We start from the raw sequence: 23,706 nt of genomic DNA, 5'->3' as shown, positions 1-23,706 counted from the left end.
TTTCTAACTCATGTTTTTCTTCCTGAGGCAAGGCTACAAATGCAGAGCCCCTAGGAATAGCCATTACTTCTGGGGACTCACAAGAGTCTTTGATTAGGGGTGAGCGATAATGTTGATCTCTGTCAATAAAAAGCACATATGCCCATATACAAAGATATACAAATATACATAGCTCAGATTGGGCCTCACTTCCTGCCAGGATTTCTGTTTGGCAGATGCTTCAAGGATGTGCCCTTTGGCTTTCACACTCCTCCTTCTCCATCTTCCACTCACTGTCAGGTCCTTGGGTGGCACTAGCTGCTTTTCTACAATGAAGCAGCGAGCACACATGGATGGAGATTTGATGATCACTGGGTTTTTCCCTCTCTACACTTTGGGAATAGATCACAGTAACAGCCATGCTTCCAAGCAAGAAGAGAACAAGATGTAAGTAATTCAATACTTTACTTTCATTACTGTTTATTCTGAGGATGTTCAATGGGTGAGGAAACTCTGTGTGCACGCATCACGATCTCTCGCTCATCTACACTGAACTCCATCCCTATTGACCCAGGAGCAGCTCAGTTTCATTATTTTGTCTTACATGTACTGTTGAGTGATTTTCTTCCAGCCAGCAGGAGAGGACACTATTTTCTTCCATGTACTTTCTCCTTTACAGGTCTTTAAGTTCTTTACTTTTCTGCAGCATGCCTGTATCTGCCCCATTTCAGCTGGTACTGTGGGAAATGAAGTGATGTTACTACAATTAACCTGAGTCGCTGTCATGAGTTCTGTATTAAAAGGCTGCCACTTCATTTCTTTATCCCCTATACCAGAAGTCTAACTTTTCTTTAGTCACACGAATATTTTGTGAATGTTTATAAAATTTCTTATGGGGGCTCATGCATGTAATCCTAACTAGTCATGGGGCTGATATTTGAGTATGGAGGTTTGGAGCCAACCCAGGCAGGAAAATCTATGAAATCTTTTTCTTCAATTAACCAGCCAAATGCTGGAAATGATGATGTGGCTCAAGTGACAGTGTGTTAGCCTTAAGCCAATAAGCTAAAGAACAGTGCCCAGGCACTGATTTCTTGCCCTAGAACTGGTGTGCACACGTGCACTTTGCACACACACACACAAACATACACTTTCTGAGTGTACACCAGCAGTTACTGTTCCAAATTAAGCTTTGTGTCATTGTTTCATGTCAGATAGGCTCCACAACCCACGTGTTACCAGGAAACTCAGTGTTATGAAAGACTCCTTGGGGGTAATTTACCTGCCCAAGATGAGTTCTTTATTTGTGCACATGCATATTCTTGAAGTATTGTCTATAACACTGTCTCTCACTAAAAGTGGTTATACTAAAAAAAAAAGGAAAAGAAAGAAAAATGACTGCACAGAACTTCAAAGAAATTCTAGCAAACTATGTGATTCCTTTTGCAAAAATAAAGTAATTATCTCCCTCACTGGCCCAGCTTTTTAAGTGCTAGTAGAACAACTGTAGCTAGAGGATGCTGCCCACTATTGAGAGCAAAGATCCCAGGTTAGGAATTACTCTCTTTTGTGCTATAGAAGATCCATGGCTTCATTTTATATGTCACTGATATATTTATCTTTCTTACTTTCATCCTGGTCCTGGAATATTAGGGCTTGTGAGCTGTTCCTGAACATTTTTGCTGAAGACTAATGCTCTAGCAGATGAGCCTTCTCTACTTCTGGCATTCTTTGTTTGTTACATGTTGATAAGTGACTCATAGCCATCCCTGCCTAGGCTGCCTTGAAAACAGGATCCTCAGGTCTCAGCCTTACGAGTAGTTAGAATAAAAGTGTGAGGCACTACTGGTGAACTTCATTTATTCTTTATATTCTACACTATATAATTATGTTTAGATGATTTTTATTCTTTTAATTTCTCAATATATATTTGAATATTTTTGTGAAGCTGTTAATATAGACACATTGTATAGTATGTTTTCAGCAGGTGGATGTTACTTTGCTACTCCAAATACAAAGTAAATTCTGGTCTGGGTTAATAAAATTTCATGCATACTATTGACTACAGATAGAAATAGTTATTGACTAAGTTTTTCTTGTAGATAAATAGAGCATTGCAATTAGACATCAATAGGTGACAGATTTGACTCTAGTCTATGCCCACTGATGTTAGCTCATGTTTGCCAATTTTGATATAACATTGTCCTTATGCCAAGTGACTGGTTCATGTTTCAATTCCACACTGCATGTCACATACTTTGAGTTTATTCACTGTTTTATAACCATTTCTATATCATGTCACAGATCATTTTTCTCTCCCATAGCTGTAATTTATTCTACTGTTTTTCACTTTTCTAAGTTAGCTTGGATTAAGCCAATGGTAAATGGTTTTCTTTGGGCTCTTACATGTATTTTTATCTCAAAGTTGATACTCTACCACTATACCTCTACTTTTAACTATCGTTGGTTGACTGGAGATAAAATGTGCCATGGACTTTTCTGTGACAGCTTGCTTTGACTCAGGATCCTTAGCTGTTTGCTTGTTGTTTAGCATGGATTGCAGGTCTAAGCCACTGGTTGGGATAAATTGGATTTCTTGAAGATTATCCAAACTTTAATTTTATATACCATTACCAAGACTGTAATTTTTCTCTGGGTTAATGAATAAATAATTGGTGTCCTGAATACTCAAATGATTGAATATCATATTTTCTGTTGTGATTTTCTATTTCTAATTTTTTGGGGGGGGGGTTTGGATCCGGTCGTGGGGCCTTAACTCTGGGCCTGGGTGCTGACCCTCAGCTCTTCAGCTCAAGGCAAGTGCTCTACATCTATTTCTAATTTTTAAGTGTCTGTTGCTTGATTGGATTTTTTCTATTCTAGTATTTAATTTTTAGAATTGTTTTCCAATACATTATTCATCCTCTGTGAGATGTATAGCTAGCAAGATCTGTCCCACTATTTCTTTCATTGTGCTGAAACTTTTCAATTGGATACAAGCACAATTACTTTATATTTCCAGTGCTTGGGTTGGAAGTTGTGGCTCTGCCAGTAAGGAAAAGGATTCTACCATTTAATCACACCAGAGCATAATTATTCCTATAGTTTTATGAACTACTGACTTTTATGTTATCTGCGTATTGATATTTCCTCTCATTTTCACGATTACTTGCAAAGTTCAAGTCTCTATTAAGAACTAATCAACGTTGAGATTAAAAATATATTGTCTAGTTTGAGTGTTTCACACATGCATGCCCAACTTCACAATGCTAAGGGTGTCATGTTTGAGCCATATGTTATTTGACATCTTCTCCAAGAATCAGATATCTATTGTTTGCAATTACTTTGACCCATGTGTCTGTTTTTATCAGAATATTTTCGGCTATTATGGCTCTGCTGTATAAGTAAAAAACAGATATAGGGATGTTTTTGTGCTGTTCTTGTGTTAAAATAGCTCGGGCTAATGAAGGATTTCCTTTTTCATAAAATTCAGTTTTGCCTTTTCTATTTCTATGAAGGAAATAATAGGTATTTTGATATAGACTGGACTGAATCTTCTATAGATAGTTTTTCAATAATAGAGCTATTTCACCATACTGTTTCTGGCATACAGAATAATGTGAGGTGTGGGTTCATATGGGAAATTTAATGTTTTAAACACTTTATATTTAATGATTTTCCTTCAGTTTTATCACCCTATTGTTTTTTTAGAACCTCCTTTTTGCTTTATTGATTATTGCTATTGTGTTTTTAGCCTCTACTTGTTTTACTTCTACTTGATTATTTCATTCCTTCTACTAATTTTATTTGTTTTTCTAATTCCTTGAGCAGCAGCATATGTTCTTTAATACAGCATCTCTATTCCTGATTTCAGCAAAGGTTGTCACAGTTTCATTTCATTGATCTTTTTCTATATGTATAGATTCTGATATTCTGTTTTCATTTATATTTGTTCCAAAAATCAGTAAACTTCTTGAAATTTTCCTTGAGAAATAAGTCATTTAATCATGCATTAATCATTTAATTATATTCAATAATTTGAATTAAGTGAAATTAAATATTAATTAAATTAAAGGCTTTATTTCTGATTGAAAAAGAATTCATTTCATTTCAATGTTATGGGAATATTTTTCATAATTTCCTTGTTAATTTCCAGCCTTACCACAGTTTGATTTGCAGGTGTGCCCAATGTACTTTCCATAATTTAAAAATCTGGTTGTTTTGTGTCCTATCTATCCCATGATCTCTCCTTGAAAATGGTCAATATGTTGATGACATATGGTTTATTCAGACGTTGGGTGAAATGTTCTATAGGTGTATATGAGGTTCATCTAATTATGGATGAAATTTAATTCTGATACCTCCGTGTTGACTTGGTCAGGAGGGTCTCTCCAGAAAATCTGCAGCTTTTAGTATGTTGGGAACTACATCAATGTCTGCTTACATAGGGTTAAGTGTTTTGATCATGTGTTAGTATACATTTACAATTGTTATGTCATTTTGTTGATCATTGCTTCATCATTGCATTACAAAGTTGGCACATGTAATTGCTTTAATTAAGATCTATTTGATGTGATGTTATGGATATTTTTGCTTTCTTTTCTCTTTAATTTGCTTGGATTGCCCTATTCCATTCATTTTCCCCCTATTAATGTACTTTTATTGCTATTACAGGGATGATGTACAGAAAGTAAGATGAAGAGAACATTTCTTTTCTGACAATGTCACCCCTTCCCTCGCTATATTTCCATCCCATCTGCACCCACTGTCTATAGTTTATTTTCAACATTGTGCCTAGTGAGTAGCACTGCTCCATTGTTCAACATCTGTTCTACCAATTCTGTGACTCTATGCTCACAAAAACAGCAACAAAGAATATAACCCACTTGTTCCATTTTCCTTGAGTTCTTTTTACCAAATATTATTTTATATTATCAGATGCACACAGGTATTACACTGTTGTGTTCCTCTCTTGAGTATATTCTCCTTTGTTCTCACTGGGGGGAGATGCCTAGAGACCTGTATAATTTATCATGTACAAGTGTTGATTTTTGTTGTTTTGTTTTTACCATTTGGTTTGTTTACTTGTAGATTTATTGCTACATTCTAGCTACTATACTCAGAGAAAACATGCAGCTTATATTTCTCTGGATCTGCTTACATTCCTTGCTTACCCTCATTGAAGATCACTGATAGTGAATTTCTTTTTTTTGGAATCAAATTATCCTTTGGCCTGAGGGTTTTAGTCATTCAGGCACTTAAACTCTTATTTGAAGAGTTTGCATTCCCAGTCAATATTGATAGATCACTTCTCAACATTGCCATCATGCACCTTATTCTCCTGGTTTATTGAAACTTCTTCTTTCCTTCATCTCCTTTAGAGACTTTGGTGTGAGTTCAATAGTAGTGAGTTTTGACATTTGGATTATGAGTTTTCATTTGTCTGCTACATATTTTGTGGTACTTATGGGGCTTAAAATAGATTATAAGAAGCTATTTTGGAATGATGAAAAATATCTGTGATGATGAGGACTAAAAAAAAAGAAAACCTATACACACATATAGTGGAGGGCTCTGATCAAATCCATAAGTGAATGAAAAGACATGTTATAATGAAATCTTTTCCTTTAACTTTTAATGAAACTTTTCTTTAATATTATCCGGTCAGATAAGTTGATGTTAGGCAAAATGAACCCCAAGATAAGGACTCAAATGTTTGTTCTTTCTTGCTATTGTTTCTAACATATTTATAAGATATTTCTTTGTTGCTTTGTATGCCCCTCCCCCATGGTATAACCGTGGTTTTCACTGTATTTGATGTCGTTATAATTTGTGGAGGTGAAGGTGGACCCATTGCAACAATGAGATCTACAAGACGTTATGTTGAAAAATGTTTACAAGTTTGGCGTGGGGTGGAGGGCTGGGGGGAGCCGGGGGAGAGAAATGGGAAGGGGAAACAAAGGAGGAGGCAGCAATGCTTGATAAGAAATGTACTCATTACCTTGCCCATGTAATTGTAACCCCTCTGTAAGCTATTTTCACAATAAAAAATACAAAAAAAAAGGTAATATGGGGTCACAACTTTTCCAAGAAATGTACTTACTCTCTTACTAATGTAACTGTACTCCCTCTGTACATCACCTTGGCAATAAAATGAGTATAAAAATCATTTTCAGATAAAATATTAAAGCCATACAAATGAAAATGGCAACTACATTTTATTCCTCCCCTCATTTGTAAATTAATGATTCAATTTTACATTGTTCTATGGCAATTTCTAGATATGTTAATAATTTTCCCTTGCAGAGCTCACTCCTGTAATCCTAGCTACTCAGGAGGCTGAGATCTGAAGATTGCAGTTCAAATCCAGCCCAGGCAGAAAATGTCCATAAGACTCTTATCTCCAATAAACCACTCATAAAATTGGAAGTGGCACTGTGGTTCAAGTGGTAGAGTGCTTGTCTTGAGCTGAAGAGCTGAGAGACAGCGACCAGGCCCAGAGTTCAGGCCCTACATCTGAAAAAATGTTTCCCTCTTCATATAAATTATGTGTAAGATTTATCTACCATATTTACAATATTAGAACATTCTGAGCTCACTTAGAAAGTGACACTCACCAGTAAGTTTAAATTGTATTTTCTTTCTGTAGTAGTACAAAGAGTTACCATTCAGAACATTTTATGAATAGATGCCTTTTGGACCATGTCCACCCGTTTTAACATTCTCACCCTCACCTCCAACCCCACTACCTACTTTTCTTAATTTTGGATTGTATATTGAATTTTTTGCTATTTAAAAATTTTATATACATTTTATGTAGTTATATATGTAGTTATTTATTTATATATTATCTATAGCTTTATATAGTGATATACAAGTTCTTTATATATTATATATCACATATGTATCATATATATGTAATATAGTACATGTATATATATATGTATATATACATATATATGTATATATATATATATACCCTATATATTCTTAACAGTAACTTGAATATTTTTTAAACATTAGTTTCTTTATGTAGTTGTACAAAGGATATGCATTCTGCTCATTTCCCACATTCATGCTTCTATTCCTCTGCATTTGGTCTCCCATGCCCCACAAGTATTCCTAGTACCCATTTTGTTGGCCTTTGCTTTATCTTGTTAAGGAATTATATTATTTGTGCTCCCCATAGATTCTATTATATTTCAGTTACTTCATTTATAATTGCTTGGGTGCAATCCAGTTTGCTTACTTGTAGAGTTATAGGACACATACTAATTCCCATGAAGGAGGGAAATCATGCAACCTGTGCTTCTCTGGGTCTGACTTATTTCACTGAACATAATCTTCTCCTAGTCATTCCGTGTCTTTATGAATGGTTCAATGGCATTCTTTCTAGTGGATGGAAAGCATTTCACTGTGTACTTATATAGAGGCATCTGGGATGATTCCATATTTTGGGCTATAGTAAATAAAGCTGCAATAAACATGGCTGTGGTGGTAGATTTATTCTATCCCTGTTCATACTCTATTGGATATATGTTCAGAAATGGAGTTGTTTTGTCATAAGTTAGTTCTATGTTTGATGTTTTAAGGACTCTCTGCTTTCCAGTCATGGTGAACAAATTTTGAGTCCAACTACCAATATAATAGAGTTCCCTTTTGGACAGTTCCTTGCCAGCATTTCTTTTTGTTTCCTTGATAATGGCCATTCTAAATGGGGTGCGGCACACTCCCAAATTTGGTCTTGATTTGTGTTTCTTTTATGACAAGATACATTGACTATTTTTTCATGTGCCTATTGGTCATTTTTATCTTTTGTTCTGAGATGTTTCGAGTCATTAGTTCACTTAGTAGTTGGGATGTTGAATTTCAGAGGAATCAGCATTTTGAGCCCTTCGTATCTTTGGATATGGGGCCTTTCTCTGATTGATACTGGGTAAAAATCCTGTTCTGTGCTTTTTCTATTTAGCTTGTTACCTATGTGGTTTGCAGTGCGGAAAAAAATTAAGTTTGGTGTAGTCTCATTTATCATTTATTTTTTATTTTTTAGGATTCAGGAATTTTATTTAGAAAGTTTTTAATGTGTTCCATGGAGCGCTCACCTTCCCTTTCCCCTCCCTGTAAATGTTTCATGTTTTCTGGCTTTACATTGAGGTCTTGGATTCAGTTTAATTTGATGTTGGTGCAAGGTGATGTATAGATATCTAGTTTAAATTTTCTGCAAATGGATGTCCAGTTTTGCCAGCACCATTCTTTCTGCCTATATTTTCGAGCCCTTTAGCAAATATTAGATGGATATTTGTTTATTTTTTTATTACATAGTCTTCTGTTACATTCATTCCCTGGCTTCACTTTCTGCTAATACCATGCTGATTTCATTACTATGCCTCTAAAAAAAAAGCTTGAAGTTCAGTATTGCCATTCATCCAATATTGTTCTGACCACTGAGGATTACTTTGCTTTTCACCTTTTTTTCTAATTCTTTATGAGTTGGGATTTTTTGGATATTGTGTTGAATTTGTAAATTACTTTGGGCAGTTTTTCCATTTTCACAATACTATTACTTCCAGTCCAGGAGCACAGAATATTTTTCTGTCTTTTTAAATCCTACTTGCTTTCATTTTTCAAATTGTTAAAGCTTTCAATCTAGTGGTTTTTATCCTATTGGTTCATTTCCAGGTATTTTATTATTTTTGAGGCAGTTGCTATTATAAGTTCAGCCTTGATCTTCTGGCAATGGCATAAGTAAAGGTAATTAATTTTTGTGAGTTGATCTCATACCTGGCTATTTTGTTAAAGTTCAGGTCAAGTTTAGTAGCTACAGAAGAGGAAATTTGGACTCCTTAAGTACAAGGTCATTTCATCTGTAAAAAGGTATGTTTTTACTTTACCTTCCCTATATGGTTCACCTAAATGCTTTTCCCCTGCATATTGCTCTAGCTAGGAATTCCAATCATATGTTGAAGAAGAATGTAGAGAGTGGAAATTCTTGTTTTATTCCTGAATTTAGGGGAAATATCTTTAGTTGTTTACCATTAAGCATAAAACTGGCTGTATATTGTTCATATACAGTCTTTCTTACATTGAGGAATGTTCCAAAGATTCCTAGCTTAAGGGTATGGATATCTTCAAAGGTTTTTTTCTGCTTCAATTGAGTTATTCATGTGGATTTTGCCCTTGATTCTGCTGATGTCCTATAATATGTTAATTGACTTAGATATGTTAAACCATATTTGCATCCCTGGTATGAATCCCTTTGATTATAATGTATGATTTTCTGGATCTGTTGTTGGTTTCTATTTGTCACTATCATGGAGAGTTATTGCATCAATGTTCATTGAGGAGAAAGATATAGAGTTGTCTGTTCTCAATGTGGCCATCTCTTGTTTGAGATGAGTGTAATTCTAGCTTCACAGAATTAGTAGTGTTCCATCCCTTTCTATTTATTTGAAGACTTTGAGTAGTACTGGTGAAAATTCTCCTTTAAAAGTCTTTTAGAATTTGGTTGTAAACCTATTAAGTGCTGGGTATTTCTGGAGAGTAAGATCTGTTATTTCCAATGCAATTCCATTGCTTGTGAAGGGTCTGTTTATTTTACTTATGTGTATTTGATTTATTTATCATAGATTATTATGGTAGAGTTGATATTCAGAGGGGTTACAGGTACATGAATAAGGAGTACAATTCTTTTTGAATCATGTCTGCTCTTTTATCACTAACTCCCTGTCTTTCCTGCCCATCCCCACCCACAAAATATCCTGTTCATTTTCTACATAGTGTCTAATGAATATCACTGTTTTAATGCTTCACTGTGTCCCTCTATTTCTCTCATTACCTTCCCCTTCTCAAATCAGATGAACTTATATAGAAAAAAATGAGTACCTAAGTCAGAAAATTTGACCACCGGGAATAAAGCAGAGCAGAAACAAACAAAAGACACATGTAATGTTTCCTTCTTCATCTATCTATTGACCATTTTGTTTTCCTCTGAGAAGTCATTCTTAAGGTCTTTAGCTCTTTCTTTGATTGGGTTGTTGAGATGGGGAGTCTTGTTTTGTGGTGTAATTTTTTGAGCTCTAGGTATATGCTAGAAAGGACCATTTTGTCTGATATATAGCTAATCAAGATTTTTCTCCCATTCTGTGGACTATTCATTTATCTTCCTAGCTATGTCCCTTACTACGCAGAAACTCTTGAGTTTAATACAGCCCCATTTATCCATTCTTTCTTTGAATTGTTGTGATTCTGGATCTTTGTTTAGAATGTTTAACCCTTAGCTGTTTCTCTAGGCCTTCTTGTAATATTTTCACAGTGTCCTGCCTTACATTGAGGTCTTTGATCCATTTAGAGTTGATTTTGGTGCAATGAGGTATATGGGCATATAGCTTCTGTTTTCTGCATGTAGATAGTCAATTTTGCTAGCACTCTTTGTATATGAGGCTATCTTTCTTGGAAGCTGTGTTTTGGCTCTATTATCAAATATTGGTGGCTATACGATTGTGTGTTTCTATATCTTCTGTTTGATTGGGCTTCAGGCCTATGTTTGTGCCAGTACCAAGTTTTATTTTTTATTACTATGTCTTTGTAATAAAGCTTCAACTTTGGAAGTGATATTCCTTCTTCACTGTTCTTCCTGCTAAGGATATTATTTTTGTCACATTAGATCTTTAATTATTCCATATGAATTTTTGATTAATTTGTCTATTTCTTTGAAGAAAGTTGCTGGAATTTTGATGGATATTTCATTTGTATATTGCTCTGGGTAGAATTAGTATTTTCATGATATTAATTCTTCCAAACCAGGAACATGGTATGTTTTCCCATTTCCTTGTCAGTTTCAATGTCTTTTTAAGAGAGTTCAAAGTTTTCACAATATAAATCCTTCCCATCTTTGGTTAAGTTAATTCATAAGTATTTTTTTCTTTTTTTAATTGCAAAGATATTGTACAGAGGGGGGAACTAAACTTTTCTAAAATCTAGGGATAGTGAAGAGTTCTTATTTTTTAAATTGTGAAAATACCGTACAGAGGGTTTACAATTACATGAGCAAGGTAATGAATACATTTCTTATAAAGCATTGTTGCCTCCTCCTTTGTTTCCCCTTACCATCCTTTCCCATCTCCCCTCCCTCCCTACTCCGCCCCCACGCCAAAGTTGTAAAGTTCATTTTTTGACATAAGGTCTTGTACATCTCATTGTTGCAATGGGCCCACCTGTATCCTTATTTAAACAATTTGTTTTTTCCCTTCCCCTCCACAAATTATACCAACATCAAATACAGTGAGAACAGGGATTGTACTGTGGGGGAGGGACATACAAAGCAACAAAGAAATCATCTTATAAATATGTTAGAAACAATAACAAGAAAGAAAAAAAACATTTGAGTCCTTATCTGGGGGTTCATTTTAACTAACATCAACCTATCTGATTGTTTCTGCTTGTCTCAGACATATACTACTTGAAATCAAGGATTGTTTCTGCTTGTCTCAGACATATACTACTTGAAATCAAGAAAGCAACTCCATTTGTCATAGTCTTACAAAAATACTTAAGAGAAAGAAACGTAAGACCCATGGTTTCCCTCTCTTAAGTATTCTTGTAAGATTATGACAAATGGAGTTGCTTTCTTGATTACAGTATCACTCTTCTCACTGTTGGCACACAGGAAGGCTACTGGTTTTTGTGGTTTGATTTCATACCTTGTTCCTTTGCCAAACTTTTTAATCAATTTAAGTAGCTTGGGGTGAAGAATCTATAGGATTCTTTCAATATAGGATCATATTGTCCACCAAGAGAAATACCTTTACTACTTCGTTCCCTATTTGGATCCTATTTATGTGTTTCTCTTGCCTTATTTCTCTTCCTAGGAATTCCAGCTGTGTGTTCAAGAGGAATGGAGAGTGTAGACATCCTTGTGTTGTTCTGAATTTAGAGGGAATGGTTTTAATTTTCTCCCTTAAGTATAACGCCGTCTGTAGGTTTGTCATAGATATTTATTATATTGAGGAACATTCCATAGACTCCTAGCTTCTGTAGAGTTTTTATCATAAAGGTATTAAATGTTCTCAAATGAGTTTACTTAGTATATTGAGATGATCATATGGTTCTTTACTTCTATGGATGTGTTGAATTACATTGATTGACTTGTGTATATTGAGCCAGGTTTGCAATCCTGGAATGAATCCCATTTGAACATAATTTATAGGGCTTTTTAAATTTTGGATTACTTGTTCAATTAGGTTGCTAGAATTTTGTAGAGAAGTTTTGCATCAATGTCCATCAAAGGAATAGTTCTCTTTAACTGATGGGTTTCTATGTGTTTGGGGATGAGTATTGTGTTGTTTTCACAGAATGACTTTGGTAGTGATCTTTCCCTTTCTAATTCATTGAAGAGTTTAAGGAATATAGAGTGAGTTCATATATGAAGAATCTATAGATTACTGCTGTGAATACATCTGGTCCTGAGCTTTTCATGATTGGGTGGCTTTTATTGCCAATTCAATTTCCTTGTTATTGGCTACTTATACCACTGCCTGGAACTGGTCCTCCAAGGAAGGAGTCCCCTATGAGATACTCACAGATTCCAGTGCCTCTGTTTTGAGCTGGGCAGCAGGAGTCTTCTTGATGTGCCTCTGTGTCTGGATGTATCATTCTCAATCTCCTCTTTGTGTTGTGTGATAGCAGCATCAGCCTCTCCATGAGGTTCCCAAGCTGATTTAGATGTCTGCCCTGTGTTCCCTCTTTGTGTGTCTAGGTTTAGTGCTTTGTGGCATGATTTCTTCAGTATGACACAGTTCTCTGTTTAAAGTTTGGTTAGTGGCACTTTAGGTAGGTTTTTCTTGCTCTCCCTGAGCTGCCTGAGGAGACTAGGGGCAGAGGCTACAGCCACTCCGCAGTAGTCTGCATGCTGCCTTACTGTCTTCTGCTCCTTTGTTTCTGCTGAGAGATATCTTCTGTATTTGAATGAATCCTTATCTGTTTAAAGTTTGATTGGTGTGGATGTCTTCAGGTTAAGTGGATGCAGGGAATCTAAATAGCTGTTTTGTCAGGGCTAGACACATCTAAGGAGTTTACATATGATTGTCTCACCATCTTCCTGGAAGTATGAGTTCTGTCTTTGAGGTGCATCATTATCGTATTGACTTGAGATTTTTTCTAATTGGTTGGTGCAAGCACTTACAGACATGGACTATCCTCTGAGAACTGCCTTTGTTGTGGGTCAATGGAGTTGATATTTTATGTGTTTTTTTCACATTGAATTCGAGAAATGATTAAGTATTATCTCTCTCTTTAAAGATTTCCTGAACAATCATCAATGAGTGGCTCAGTTTCCATGAGTTTGAATATTTTCTGTGATTCATTTGCTGTTGTACACAACTTTTATTGTGTTCATAGGAAACAGGGTATACATTCTTGTATATTTTTCTTGTTCATTAATGTATCTGTTTTGTGGTCTGAAAAACTTTAGGATTTCATGTAGGCAGTGTTTAGTGGAGACATATTCTCTTAACTGTGCTTCTCTGGGAACATCTGAATCCTTCCTTCATTTCTTCAGTATAGTTTGTTAGGTGTAATACTCTCGGTGGATAATTTAGACTTTCTAACTTCAGTACTGTAAAGATCTCTTGCCATGTTCTGTTGACTTATATGGACTCTACTGAGGAGTCAGCTGCTAAAGAAATGGGTGCACACCTATGCCATAGAGGTCCCATTTCTGTTCTACTTTAAAGAATCATCCCTGTATATGTGTTCTACTTGTTTGTGCTTTATGCTAAGACAGTTTGCTATAGATGTCATGGTTAAAATTTGATTATACTTTCATCTTTAGGACTGTTACTTTGTATGCACTTCTATGTTTGCTTTTTAAAAATAATCTCATCAAGTTTCAACAAACCTTTTCACACATTTTCATTACTTCATTTTATTTTTCCATATGTGTATGTTCAAACTCACTATTTTCTTCTATTTAGAACAATTTATGATATGACAGGCTTTCATTGTGATCACTTCACATATACATACGGTATATATGAAACAAGATGATAGTTTCATTAGTATTTCCATTGCTCCTTCATTGTTTCCTTTTAAACAATACCAGTAGTTTCTTTAGAATATGCCCACTCATGAGCTTGCATGTAAACACACAAACACACACAGATATTCACAAATACCTTGGCACACACAGACAGGACACAGAGAAAGAAAGAAGGAAAAGTACTTTGATTTTCCTTTTTTCGTTTTTGCTCTAGTGATTACTTTTCAGTATCTCAATCTATTTTGGGAAGAGAGTAGTGATCAATACATTTTACAATGGAGGCCTTGAAACTGGGATTACTATGCAAAGCTTACCTTCAATTTTCTTCTCAACCATCATGTCATGATTTCCTGTCTCCAAAATGAGTTCCTTGAAATTGGATGCATCCCTTTTGTTTTGTTAGATAAATAAAATTAAAATCCCTATCCACAATAGTTCAGCTCTTTTTCTGGTTGTTATGAATAAGAGCTATTCAATATGTTGGTCTGTGAGCAGAGCTAGCTATAGAATCATTCATAAATAACACTCTGCTTCTGAATATTGAAGTTAAATTAAACATTCCTTAGTTAGCCTGACATGCCTATAAACACAGAATTATTTCAACACAGGTATGGCTAGTTGCCTTAATGTAAAGGCAACACAACAAACATTTGCTGTCTCATAAAAACTGAATCCAAGACAACAGCCTTTTGTTGTGGTGCATGTGGTAAAGGGGGAAACAAGCTCTCCCTCACCTTAAATATGTATCTGAATCTCATTCATGACCAATGCCCTTCATGTCCTTAAGTAGATCTTTATACAAGCATACTACACTACATTCATCTCCCATTCTTATGGAGGTAATATTTTAACATATTCTTTGAAAACGAAGCAAGCATTTAATGTATCAAAGTCTTAAGTTTTGAAGTACTCCTACTCAATTTCTTTCCTCATTATGTAGGTTTATCTTCAAGAGCTACCAGTGTGTTTTGGCCTTGGCTTTTGCTATTGAGGAGATCAACAAAAATCCTGATCTTTTACATAACTTGACTCTGGGATATGATATCTATGATGTCGAATTCAGAACTTGGACAATGTTTAAGAATCTCTTCATTTGTCTCTTTGGGAAATATAAGTTTCCAAACTACTCCTGTATGAGAGACAGCAGATCTATAGCAGTACTGACAGGACCATCAGGCATAACATCTGACCAGATTGGGACATTGCTAGGACTCTACAGATTTCCACAGGTGAGGGTACCATGTATGGAAAGATACAATAATGTCATATTTGGTGGCATTTCAGGTGATGGAAGAGAATGATAGGGAGATATTGTATTTTTGAACCCATCAAGTTTTGTGGTATCAAAGAGTATTTACTCAAAGAGAGTTGGAAATATATATTTTCACACTTTGGAAAAAGATAGAGTTGAGCAGACAAATGGACAATTTATTGTTTCAAGTCTTGGCGATAATTTACTTTAATAAATCAGGAAATTTAAAATGACATACCAGTTTGAAGATATTGAGGATACTTATGGCTCACACATATTTTCCTAGCTAATCAGGAAACTCATATCTTCAAAGATACCCGCAAAGGGAACAAGGTGAATGTGTCACTCCATTGGTACAACACAAGTCTTCAGGGAAATTGCCATGGAAGTTCAAGAGCCCATGTGTTTGTGCCCCTGTACTGGCATTCATGTACACACACACACACACACACACACGAAAGATATTATGTTGAATGAGGTAAATCAGGCTCAGAACAAGAAAGGGTAATGTGTCCTCTCAAATGTGAAAGTTAAATCTAAAATATGAACATGTAACATGAAATAACTATGGAATACCATATAGACACATATATAGATAAATAGATAGATAGATTAATAGATACATCAATAGATATATGATTAATCTGATTAAAGTATGGTATAAAGATTGGTGGAACTCTATGATGTAACTTTTATGATCTACTGACAGTATAAAAATGAATACCAGAAAGGTGAAGCATGTCTTGTCTGAGTCAGGTAGGCATTAAAGGAAAAATGCAAAGGAATATGGAATTGATGGGTGATAAAAAACAACATGATATACAATGGCATATATGAAAATGGAATTAGGAGTGGGTTAGGTTGAGATGAGTTGATGGAAATAGTGACAAGTATCAAGAGGCAATTACAAGTCAATTGATATGTTGTGCAACATTTCAAAAACAATTAAATTATTTTTTCAAAAAATAAAACAAAACCTTCCTTCTACCTACTTCTAACAGAATTCAAGACTGAGATTGTGATGCATGACAATCTTCTCATTCATGGAGTGTCCAATTTTCTTTCTCTGTAGTTTACCTTTGGGCCTTTTGATCATGCCCTGAGTGACCATAACAAGTTTCCTGCTCTCTATCAGATGGCCCCAAAGGATACGTCAATAGCAACTGCCATGGTCTCCATATTGCTTCACTTCAGCTGGAGCTGGGTGGGACTGTTGACATCACAAGTTGAGAATGGTGCATGGGTTCTTGCTGAATTGAAAGATGAGATGGCCAAAAACAGAGTTTGTGTAGCCTATGAGCTAGTGATCTTAAGCCAAGACGTGTCATATATATTCAAATTCATGGCATTTCATAATGAGGTAAATCTATCTTCAGCAAGTGTCCTCATCATATATGGTGATAATGATTCACTGATATTTTTAATGATATTTATTGAGCAAATTTTTATGCATGGCAAAGTTTGTATTATGAACTCTCAATGGGATTTCACCATGAAGAGGAAATATTTCATGATAGGTTCATTGCATGTACCTCTGATTTTTGTACATCATCATGTAGAAGTTTCTGGATTCATAGATTTTGTCAAGGCAGTTAAGCCTTCCAAATACCCAGAAGACATTTTTCTTGCCAGGCTGTGGTTTCTGTCATTTAATTGCTCATATTCTGAGTGTGACTGCGTGGCATGGGACAACTGTGCTCAGGATGCCTCTTTAGATTTGTTGCCTGGGCATATTTTTGACATGACAATGTCTGGAGACAGTTACAATGTGTACAACACTGTGTATGCTGTAGCCCAGGCTCTCCATGAGATGCTTCTTCATCAAACAGAAGTTCAAACAATGGGAAATAGAAAGGAAACAGTGACTTCACCTGCAAAGGTAATTTCTTCTTGGTTGGAGCACACACACTATGAGCAAAGGCATTTTCAAGAGGGGTTGCTTATAGTATGAAATTAAATATTTCTGTATACATGCATGTTTGTTTCTGTATATATGTTGTGTGTTTATATATACAAATATATATTTGTATTTATATGTCATACATAAATTGATTGCTGGAATTAATGAATATTTCAGTATTTGAAGCAATTTTCTCAACTCTTTATGTTTTTTCTTTCTATTTTCAGAAACTATAAGCACAATATTGAACAAATTTAGATTCAGATTTAAAATATTAAATATTTCAGGTGCTTTAAAAAATCCTATATGATTTTTTTATGTTTCAATGTCTTTGAGGTACTCTAGACATGTGGCAATATGCTGTTAAGAAAACAACAGGCCATTAACAAGGACAAAATATATTCCATATTGGTATAAAATAATTTTGGCCAGAGCAGGGACTTGAACACACTGCATGGGGTATATCCCCAGGGCTCTTTTTGCTCAAGGCTAGTGCTCAACGACGTGAGCACAGCATTTCTTCTGGCTTTTTCTAAATTGTTGTTGGGTCTCACTAACTTTTCTGCCCAGGCTGGCTACTGAGCATGAATCTCTCATCTGAGCTGCCTGAGTAGCTAGGATTACATCTGTAAGCCGCCAGCAACTGGCTCATGAGTTGCTTTACTAACAACCTCAACATGTTCATAGCTAATGTTTTGAAAACTGCACACTGAGGTGTTCCCTACGAGTTTCTGCAGTCATAGCAAAGGATGACCTACTGAACAAAATTATCAATATTTTCCTAAGTGACAAAGTTTCATTCAACTTTTGGAATTAAACATTTAGGAACCTCAAGCTAGAGACATTCACAAAATAGTGATGCGGCAAGATGGAGTAAAATTATTTCTCTGGAAAAAAAAGTTCTTCTACTCTTTTTCTGAGTGATCAGGAAAGATTATTTTTCAGAGTAATTATTTTATTCCTCCATAGATTTTCTCCTGAGATACTTGATTATGTGTCTCTACATTTTTTGTATTCAGAATCAAAGATTAAAGGCAATAAGGAGTGTTTCTTACTTCAGGTTTTCTGTGCTATCTCTGGGATTCACTACACCATAAGATGATGTCTCTCTTCTAGCTGCATAATTTTCTGAAGAACATCCCATTTTTCAATCCTACTAGAGATCAAATAATTTGGGAGATGAAAAGGAATTTGGAGCCAGAGTATGACATTCTGAACATTTGGAATTTTCCAGAAGGTCTGGAACTTGCAGTGAGAATAGGGAAGTTTTCTCCATATGCTCCACATGCCAATCAACTGTCTTTATCTGAAGATATGGTAGAGTGGGCCATTGGAACTACAGAGGTGGGTTGGATCTAATCCTAATAATTTTAACCACACAAAAATCAGCAAGAGTCACCCTTTACATTTATACCTGGCTGAGTGCCAGCAAACTTCTCCTATAATCCTACCAACTAATAGAACTGAAATGGGAAATATGATAGTTTTGCATCCGCTCACACAGGAAAGACTATGTTATTCTTATCTCAATTAACCACCCAAATTCTTGAAGTAGACCTGTGACTCAAGTAGTAGAATACTATCCTTGAGCAAAAATAGCTCAAGTCCAGTGCCCAGGACTTGTGTTCACCCCCAGGAACAGAAACAAAAGAGTTAAGTGGGTTTCTACATGTTGATTTTGAATATTGTCATAAGATGTAAATTACATTTATATCAGTAGGTATCTACACTGTGATCAGGTACCTGAGGAATTGATTTATGTGGTTGAAAGGTTTCTTTTGCTCCCTTCTGTGGAGGTTTATTTAATGGTTAATTGAGCTGCTATTTAACTATCTTTGGTTAGAGGAATCATTTAAGGCAGCTGTGACAAGAGGGTTATGTCATGGTCACTAGAAAACAAAAAGATAGATAAGATGACCCTGGGGTTCATATAACCCTCTAAAGTAGAGGTTTCCTCTTTGTTCTTCCACATGTCACAGTTGAGTAGGAAACAGCATATAATGACATGAATTCAAGGAAATCCCATAGGGCTGTATAGTAGAAATTACTTTCTCATCACTACTTTCAGGCTTTGAAAGATCCCATACCTTTCAGTAATTCAACAAGATAGAAATCAAGGGTGTAGCACATAGCCTTTGAGAGTCATGGAATATGCAACTAATAACAGATTTCAATAAATTGACTGCACTTACCTGCATTCTTTCAAACAATGGATTTTTGCAGTGTTTGATATGTGTCTGAACAGTCACTGGCACAACCCTGTCTTTCCTCAGACTCCTCACTCTGTCTGCAGTGAGAGTTGTGGTCCTGGATTCAGGAAATCCCCTCAGGAGGGAAAGGCTGCCTGTTGCTTTGATTGTACACCTTGCCCAGAAAATGAGATTGCTAATGGGACAGGTGAGTTGATGACTTATGAAGAAATCCTTTACTTCTCCCTAGTTTTCCTCAATCCAAACAACTTAAAGCAAAAATTATGCATTAAATTCTTGCAAGAGTTGGTTTTGCTAATTGTAATATAGATAGATCATGACTTTGAATTATATTTTTACTAATATTTCAGGCACAGTTATCTCCGGGTATCCTTCTTATCACTAATCATTATGACAAGTCTAAATTCTAATAGGAAACTCTAATAGGAGAAACATGAGGGAAGGGGTAACAAGTTTGAAAAAAATGTACTTATTATCTTACTTATGTAATTGTAAACCCTCTGTACATTACCTTGACAATAAAGAGTCTAAATAAAGAAGAAGATTAAAATGGGAGGAGGTTATGGCTTGGAAAAATACAAAAAAAACTTTTAAGATAGTAAATGTTGACATTTGAAGATTTCACCTAAGTGAAAAATTCCTAAATTCATTGATGAAAACCGGTTCATAAAACGATGTAATGGTAGTGTTCATGTCTCAACAGATATGGAGCAATGTGTGAAGTGTCAAGTTCATCAGTATGCCAACATACAGAGAACTCAGTGCCACATGAGAACAGCAAGTTTCCTGGGCTTTGAAGATCCCTTGGGTATGGCTCTGGCCTGTACGGCTCTTTGCTTCTCCTTGCTAACTGTTGCTGTTCTTGGGATATTTTTGAAACACCAAGACACTGCCATTGTCAAGGCTAATAACCGCTCTCTCAGCTACATTTTGCTCATCTCCCTCATATTCTGTTTCCTCTGTTCCTTGCTCTTTCTTGGCCATCCAAACACATTTACCTGTATTTTACAACAGATCACATTTGGGGTTGTGTTCACTGTGGCGATTTCCACAGTGCTGGTCAAAACGGTGATTGTGGTCCTGGCCTTCAAGGCCACTTCTCCAGGAAGAAAGATGAGGTGGCTACTGGTATCAGGGGCTCCTAACTTCATCATCCCCATATGCACCCTCATCCAGGTGACCTTCTGTGGCCTCTGGCTGGGAACCTCTCCTCCCTTTGTGGACACAGATACATACTCTGAGCATGGCCACATTATCATCCTGTGCAACAAAGGCTCCCTCACTGCTTTCTATTGTGTCCTGGGATACCTTTGCTCCCTGGCCCTGGCCAGCTTCACTGTGGCTTTTCTGGCCAGGAACCTGCCTGATACCTTCAATGAGGCCAAGTTCCTGACCTTCAGCATGCTGGTGTTCTGCAGTGTGTGGCTCACCTTCCTGCCTGTCTACCACAGTGCCAAAGGGAAGGTCATGGTGGCTGTGGAGGTCTTCTCCATCTTGGCCTCCAGTGCGGGTCTTCTGGGATGCATTTTTGTCCCAAAGTGTTACAACATCTTGTTAATACAAAATAGAAATTCTCTGCATGTCTTCAGAGATAAAAGGCAGTAGGATAAATAAGCATTCTTAAGTTTAAGCACATAGGTTTGATTAGTATGCAGAAGATATGATCTAAATCTACAGTAATTATCTCTTCCTGTCATAGTTTATATTATGGAATTTATATGTCAAAGAGTAGGGATCTACTGTACATTTTCCTAGTAGTGGTATTAACAAGTTATTGTGACCACAATTTGAACTGGAGTTTTGATTCTATATTTTTTGTTCCTACTTTTAAATATGCACTTAATTCTATTATCCCCTCTTCTTCATGTCTTTTCACTCTTATGCTTCTCAATAACTCTTCTAAATGTTTCATTATATTGACTTTCTGTCCACACACCACTATGTTGCAAAGTCCTCAAATCTATTTCATTAATGTTTTCCTCTTCACAAATTTACATCTTTTAATGTTGTCCTTAGAGAGTATTTTGTTCAATACTTGCATATTTCTACTCACACATTCACATCTTCAAATTACCCTCTCTTTTGTGGGACCTTTCTCAAAGTCCCAGTCTCTCCTTTTCTTTGTGTCTCTCCATCTCCTCCTTTTCTTCCTCTTCCCACTCATATGACTTGTCTATGCTACAAAAATATACTTTGATTTAAGGTTACAATGTATGAGATATTTTAAATTTTCTCTTTATTTGTACAAAAAACGGTACAGAGGGGTTATGGTTACATGAGCAAGGTAATGAGTGCATTACCTTGTTGCCTCCTCCTTTGTTTTTCCCCTACCATCCCTTCCCTCCCCACCTCCACAATTTCCTCTGAAGATTAAAGTCTGTTGCACATAATAACAAGCCCCTTTTTGCCGACATTTTTTATTTTATGGTTGATTAATGACTGCATTAATTTGACACCAAGTATTTTGAATATTTAATATATATGATTATTTCTTGTAATATCACTACATACAATCTTTTCAAATAGGAAAATTTTTATTTGCCACCTTTCAAAATCTTGACAAGGCAATCTTTACTTATTGTTTCATATAGGTTGATTTAGTTGGCTCTATATTATGTTTACAGAATTATATATTTAAGAGATACAGACACAATTGCACTCATTTCTTGCCTGTTCAAGAGTTCTTTACATGTTTCTTCTGATAATAATTTGATTCATTTATGCATACTTGTTCTCAGGGCCTATACTGTCCTTTACTTTTTTCACTCAATGATTCTTTACCAGTTGAATGATAGATGCATTGCTAGCTGTTTGGTCTTTTATTGGAAATAAGAGTCTCAGACACTTACCTCCCCAGGCTGATTTCGAACCTCTTCTCACTTTAAATCTTTAAAAGATACATGGCTAAATACCTTACCATAGCTATCTATAAATACATAGCTAAGTAACATCATAGCTTTCTAGGAACTGAATTTTTGGTTGACAATAAAACAATGTTTGGCAAAATACATTGTGTGCTTATTCGTTTTTTGAAGGCATGATGGTTAACAAATGCAAATGTAATTGATTTTCAACTTCCTCATTTTGTTAATCAATATATAATCAAAATAATCATCAGTTTCTATTGCATTTGTGACTATCTTCCTTTTTTATTGAAGGAATTTCATTAATAGATTTTTGATCATTGAGTAAAATGCAGAATCTTCATTGTGTGATGGGAAATTGATGGAAAAATACATGATTTTATTGATTTTTGCATATTATTTTGCAGTTCTTGCTAATTTTTTCTGAGTTCAGATTTCAGTAATTTTACACAACACTTTTTAAATAAAATGAAGAAATAAAAAGAATGTACACATGGATGGATTGATATGTTGAAGTAAGATTTGATGGATGGGAGCCAAGGAGAAAGTAAACACATGGAAAAGTTCACAAATAAATCTGTAGAAAAACAGACGTAAGAAAGAAGGAAAATTTAGCCATATGAAAGATTTTTATTTGGTTGTAATGAAACTTTATTCATCAGAAGTAGAATGGATTTGGCCTTTGAGTAATGTTTTACCTATCTTCTATGTGTGTGTGTGTGTGTGTGTGTGTGTGTGTGTGTGTGTGTGTGTATGTGTGGTATTGAGAATCAAATTCCATATGTTTTTATCTTTTTTTGTTTTAAATAGTTCCAATATATTCTATCAAATATTGGAAATTTCATATAAATGAAGGAGAATATAGTAATGGGGGCTATTAGGATGATTTAAATTTTTAGAGGAAATAAAATGAAATGGATACAAGGGAATTTAGAAAAAAGACTTTATATGGCCACATAAAACTAACCAACTGAAACCCAATTTAACTACACATACTAGTAAAACGTTAAAGTAATACAAAAAAATAAAATTTAGGTTCCGGGAAGATGGTGGAGGAGAAGCTAGAGGCTAAACAAGCTTTTGCATAGAAAGCAGTTTTAGTGTTCCGGTGAAAGTCCTAAGCCAGAGAATCACACCAAGTGTGCCATCACAGGACAGAGAGTTAGGCCAGAGAGGGAAAATCCAGGCAAGGAGACAGATCTGAGCACTTCTCAGCAGCCACAGCTGTGGCGGCAGCAGCAACAGCGGCCATAGCCACCATACTTGCAACACAGAGAGTCCAGGACAAAGGCCCCAGATGCAGTGGGCGAGCAGATTCTACTCAACACCAGCAAGAACTGACAAGGAGCCAACATCTTCATCCTGCAGTTCGCAGACCAGAGATGACCCAGGAACCAAGATTCCTGCATGAATAGAAGCCTGACATCCTCACTCCTTCTCAGGGAGTAGAGGAGGGAAGGCCACCT

The 23,706-nt window shown here is 35.7% G+C and overlaps 1 protein-coding gene across 1 annotated transcript; it reads left to right on the top strand.

The window, feature by feature from the left end:
- The first annotated feature begins 328 nt into the window (after nt 1–328).
- Nucleotides 329–23,494, top strand: LOC138813714 (vomeronasal type-2 receptor 116-like). The gene is made up of 7 exons (XM_070002097.1): nt 329–426; nt 14,955–15,243; nt 16,339–17,145; nt 18,283–18,510; nt 19,440–19,563; nt 20,080–20,929; nt 23,401–23,494. Exons 1-7 carry the CDS (start codon nt 329–331, stop codon nt 23,492–23,494), a joined length of 2,490 nt encoding a protein of 829 aa, XP_069858198.1.
- Nucleotides 23,495–23,706: the final 212 nt, after the last annotated feature.

Source organism: Dipodomys merriami, unplaced genomic scaffold, assembly GCF_024711535.1.
Source record: "Dipodomys merriami isolate MVZ:Mamm:240054 unplaced genomic scaffold, mDipMer1.0.p SCAF_6, whole genome shotgun sequence".
NCBI classification, from domain to species: domain Eukaryota; kingdom Metazoa; phylum Chordata; class Mammalia; order Rodentia; family Heteromyidae; genus Dipodomys; species Dipodomys merriami.
The sequence above is the reverse complement of the archived record's forward strand: the minus strand, read 5'-3'. Positions and strand labels throughout refer to the sequence as shown.

What these genes read in the sequence shown, in the direction of transcription:
- LOC138813714 (XM_070002097.1), top strand. Translation starts at nt 329, where the DNA reads ATGGATGGAGATTTGATGATCACTGGGTTTTTCCCTCTCTACACTTTG. An exon ending in AAGCAAGAAGAGAACAAGAT is followed by an intron (nt 427 to 14,954) that starts GTAAGTAATTCA and finishes CTCATTATGTAG; the next exon opens with GTTTATCTTCAAGAGCTACC. An exon ending in GGGCCATTGGAACTACAGAG is followed by an intron (nt 18,511 to 19,439) that starts GTGGGTTGGATC and finishes GTCTTTCCTCAG; the next exon opens with ACTCCTCACTCTGTCTGCAG.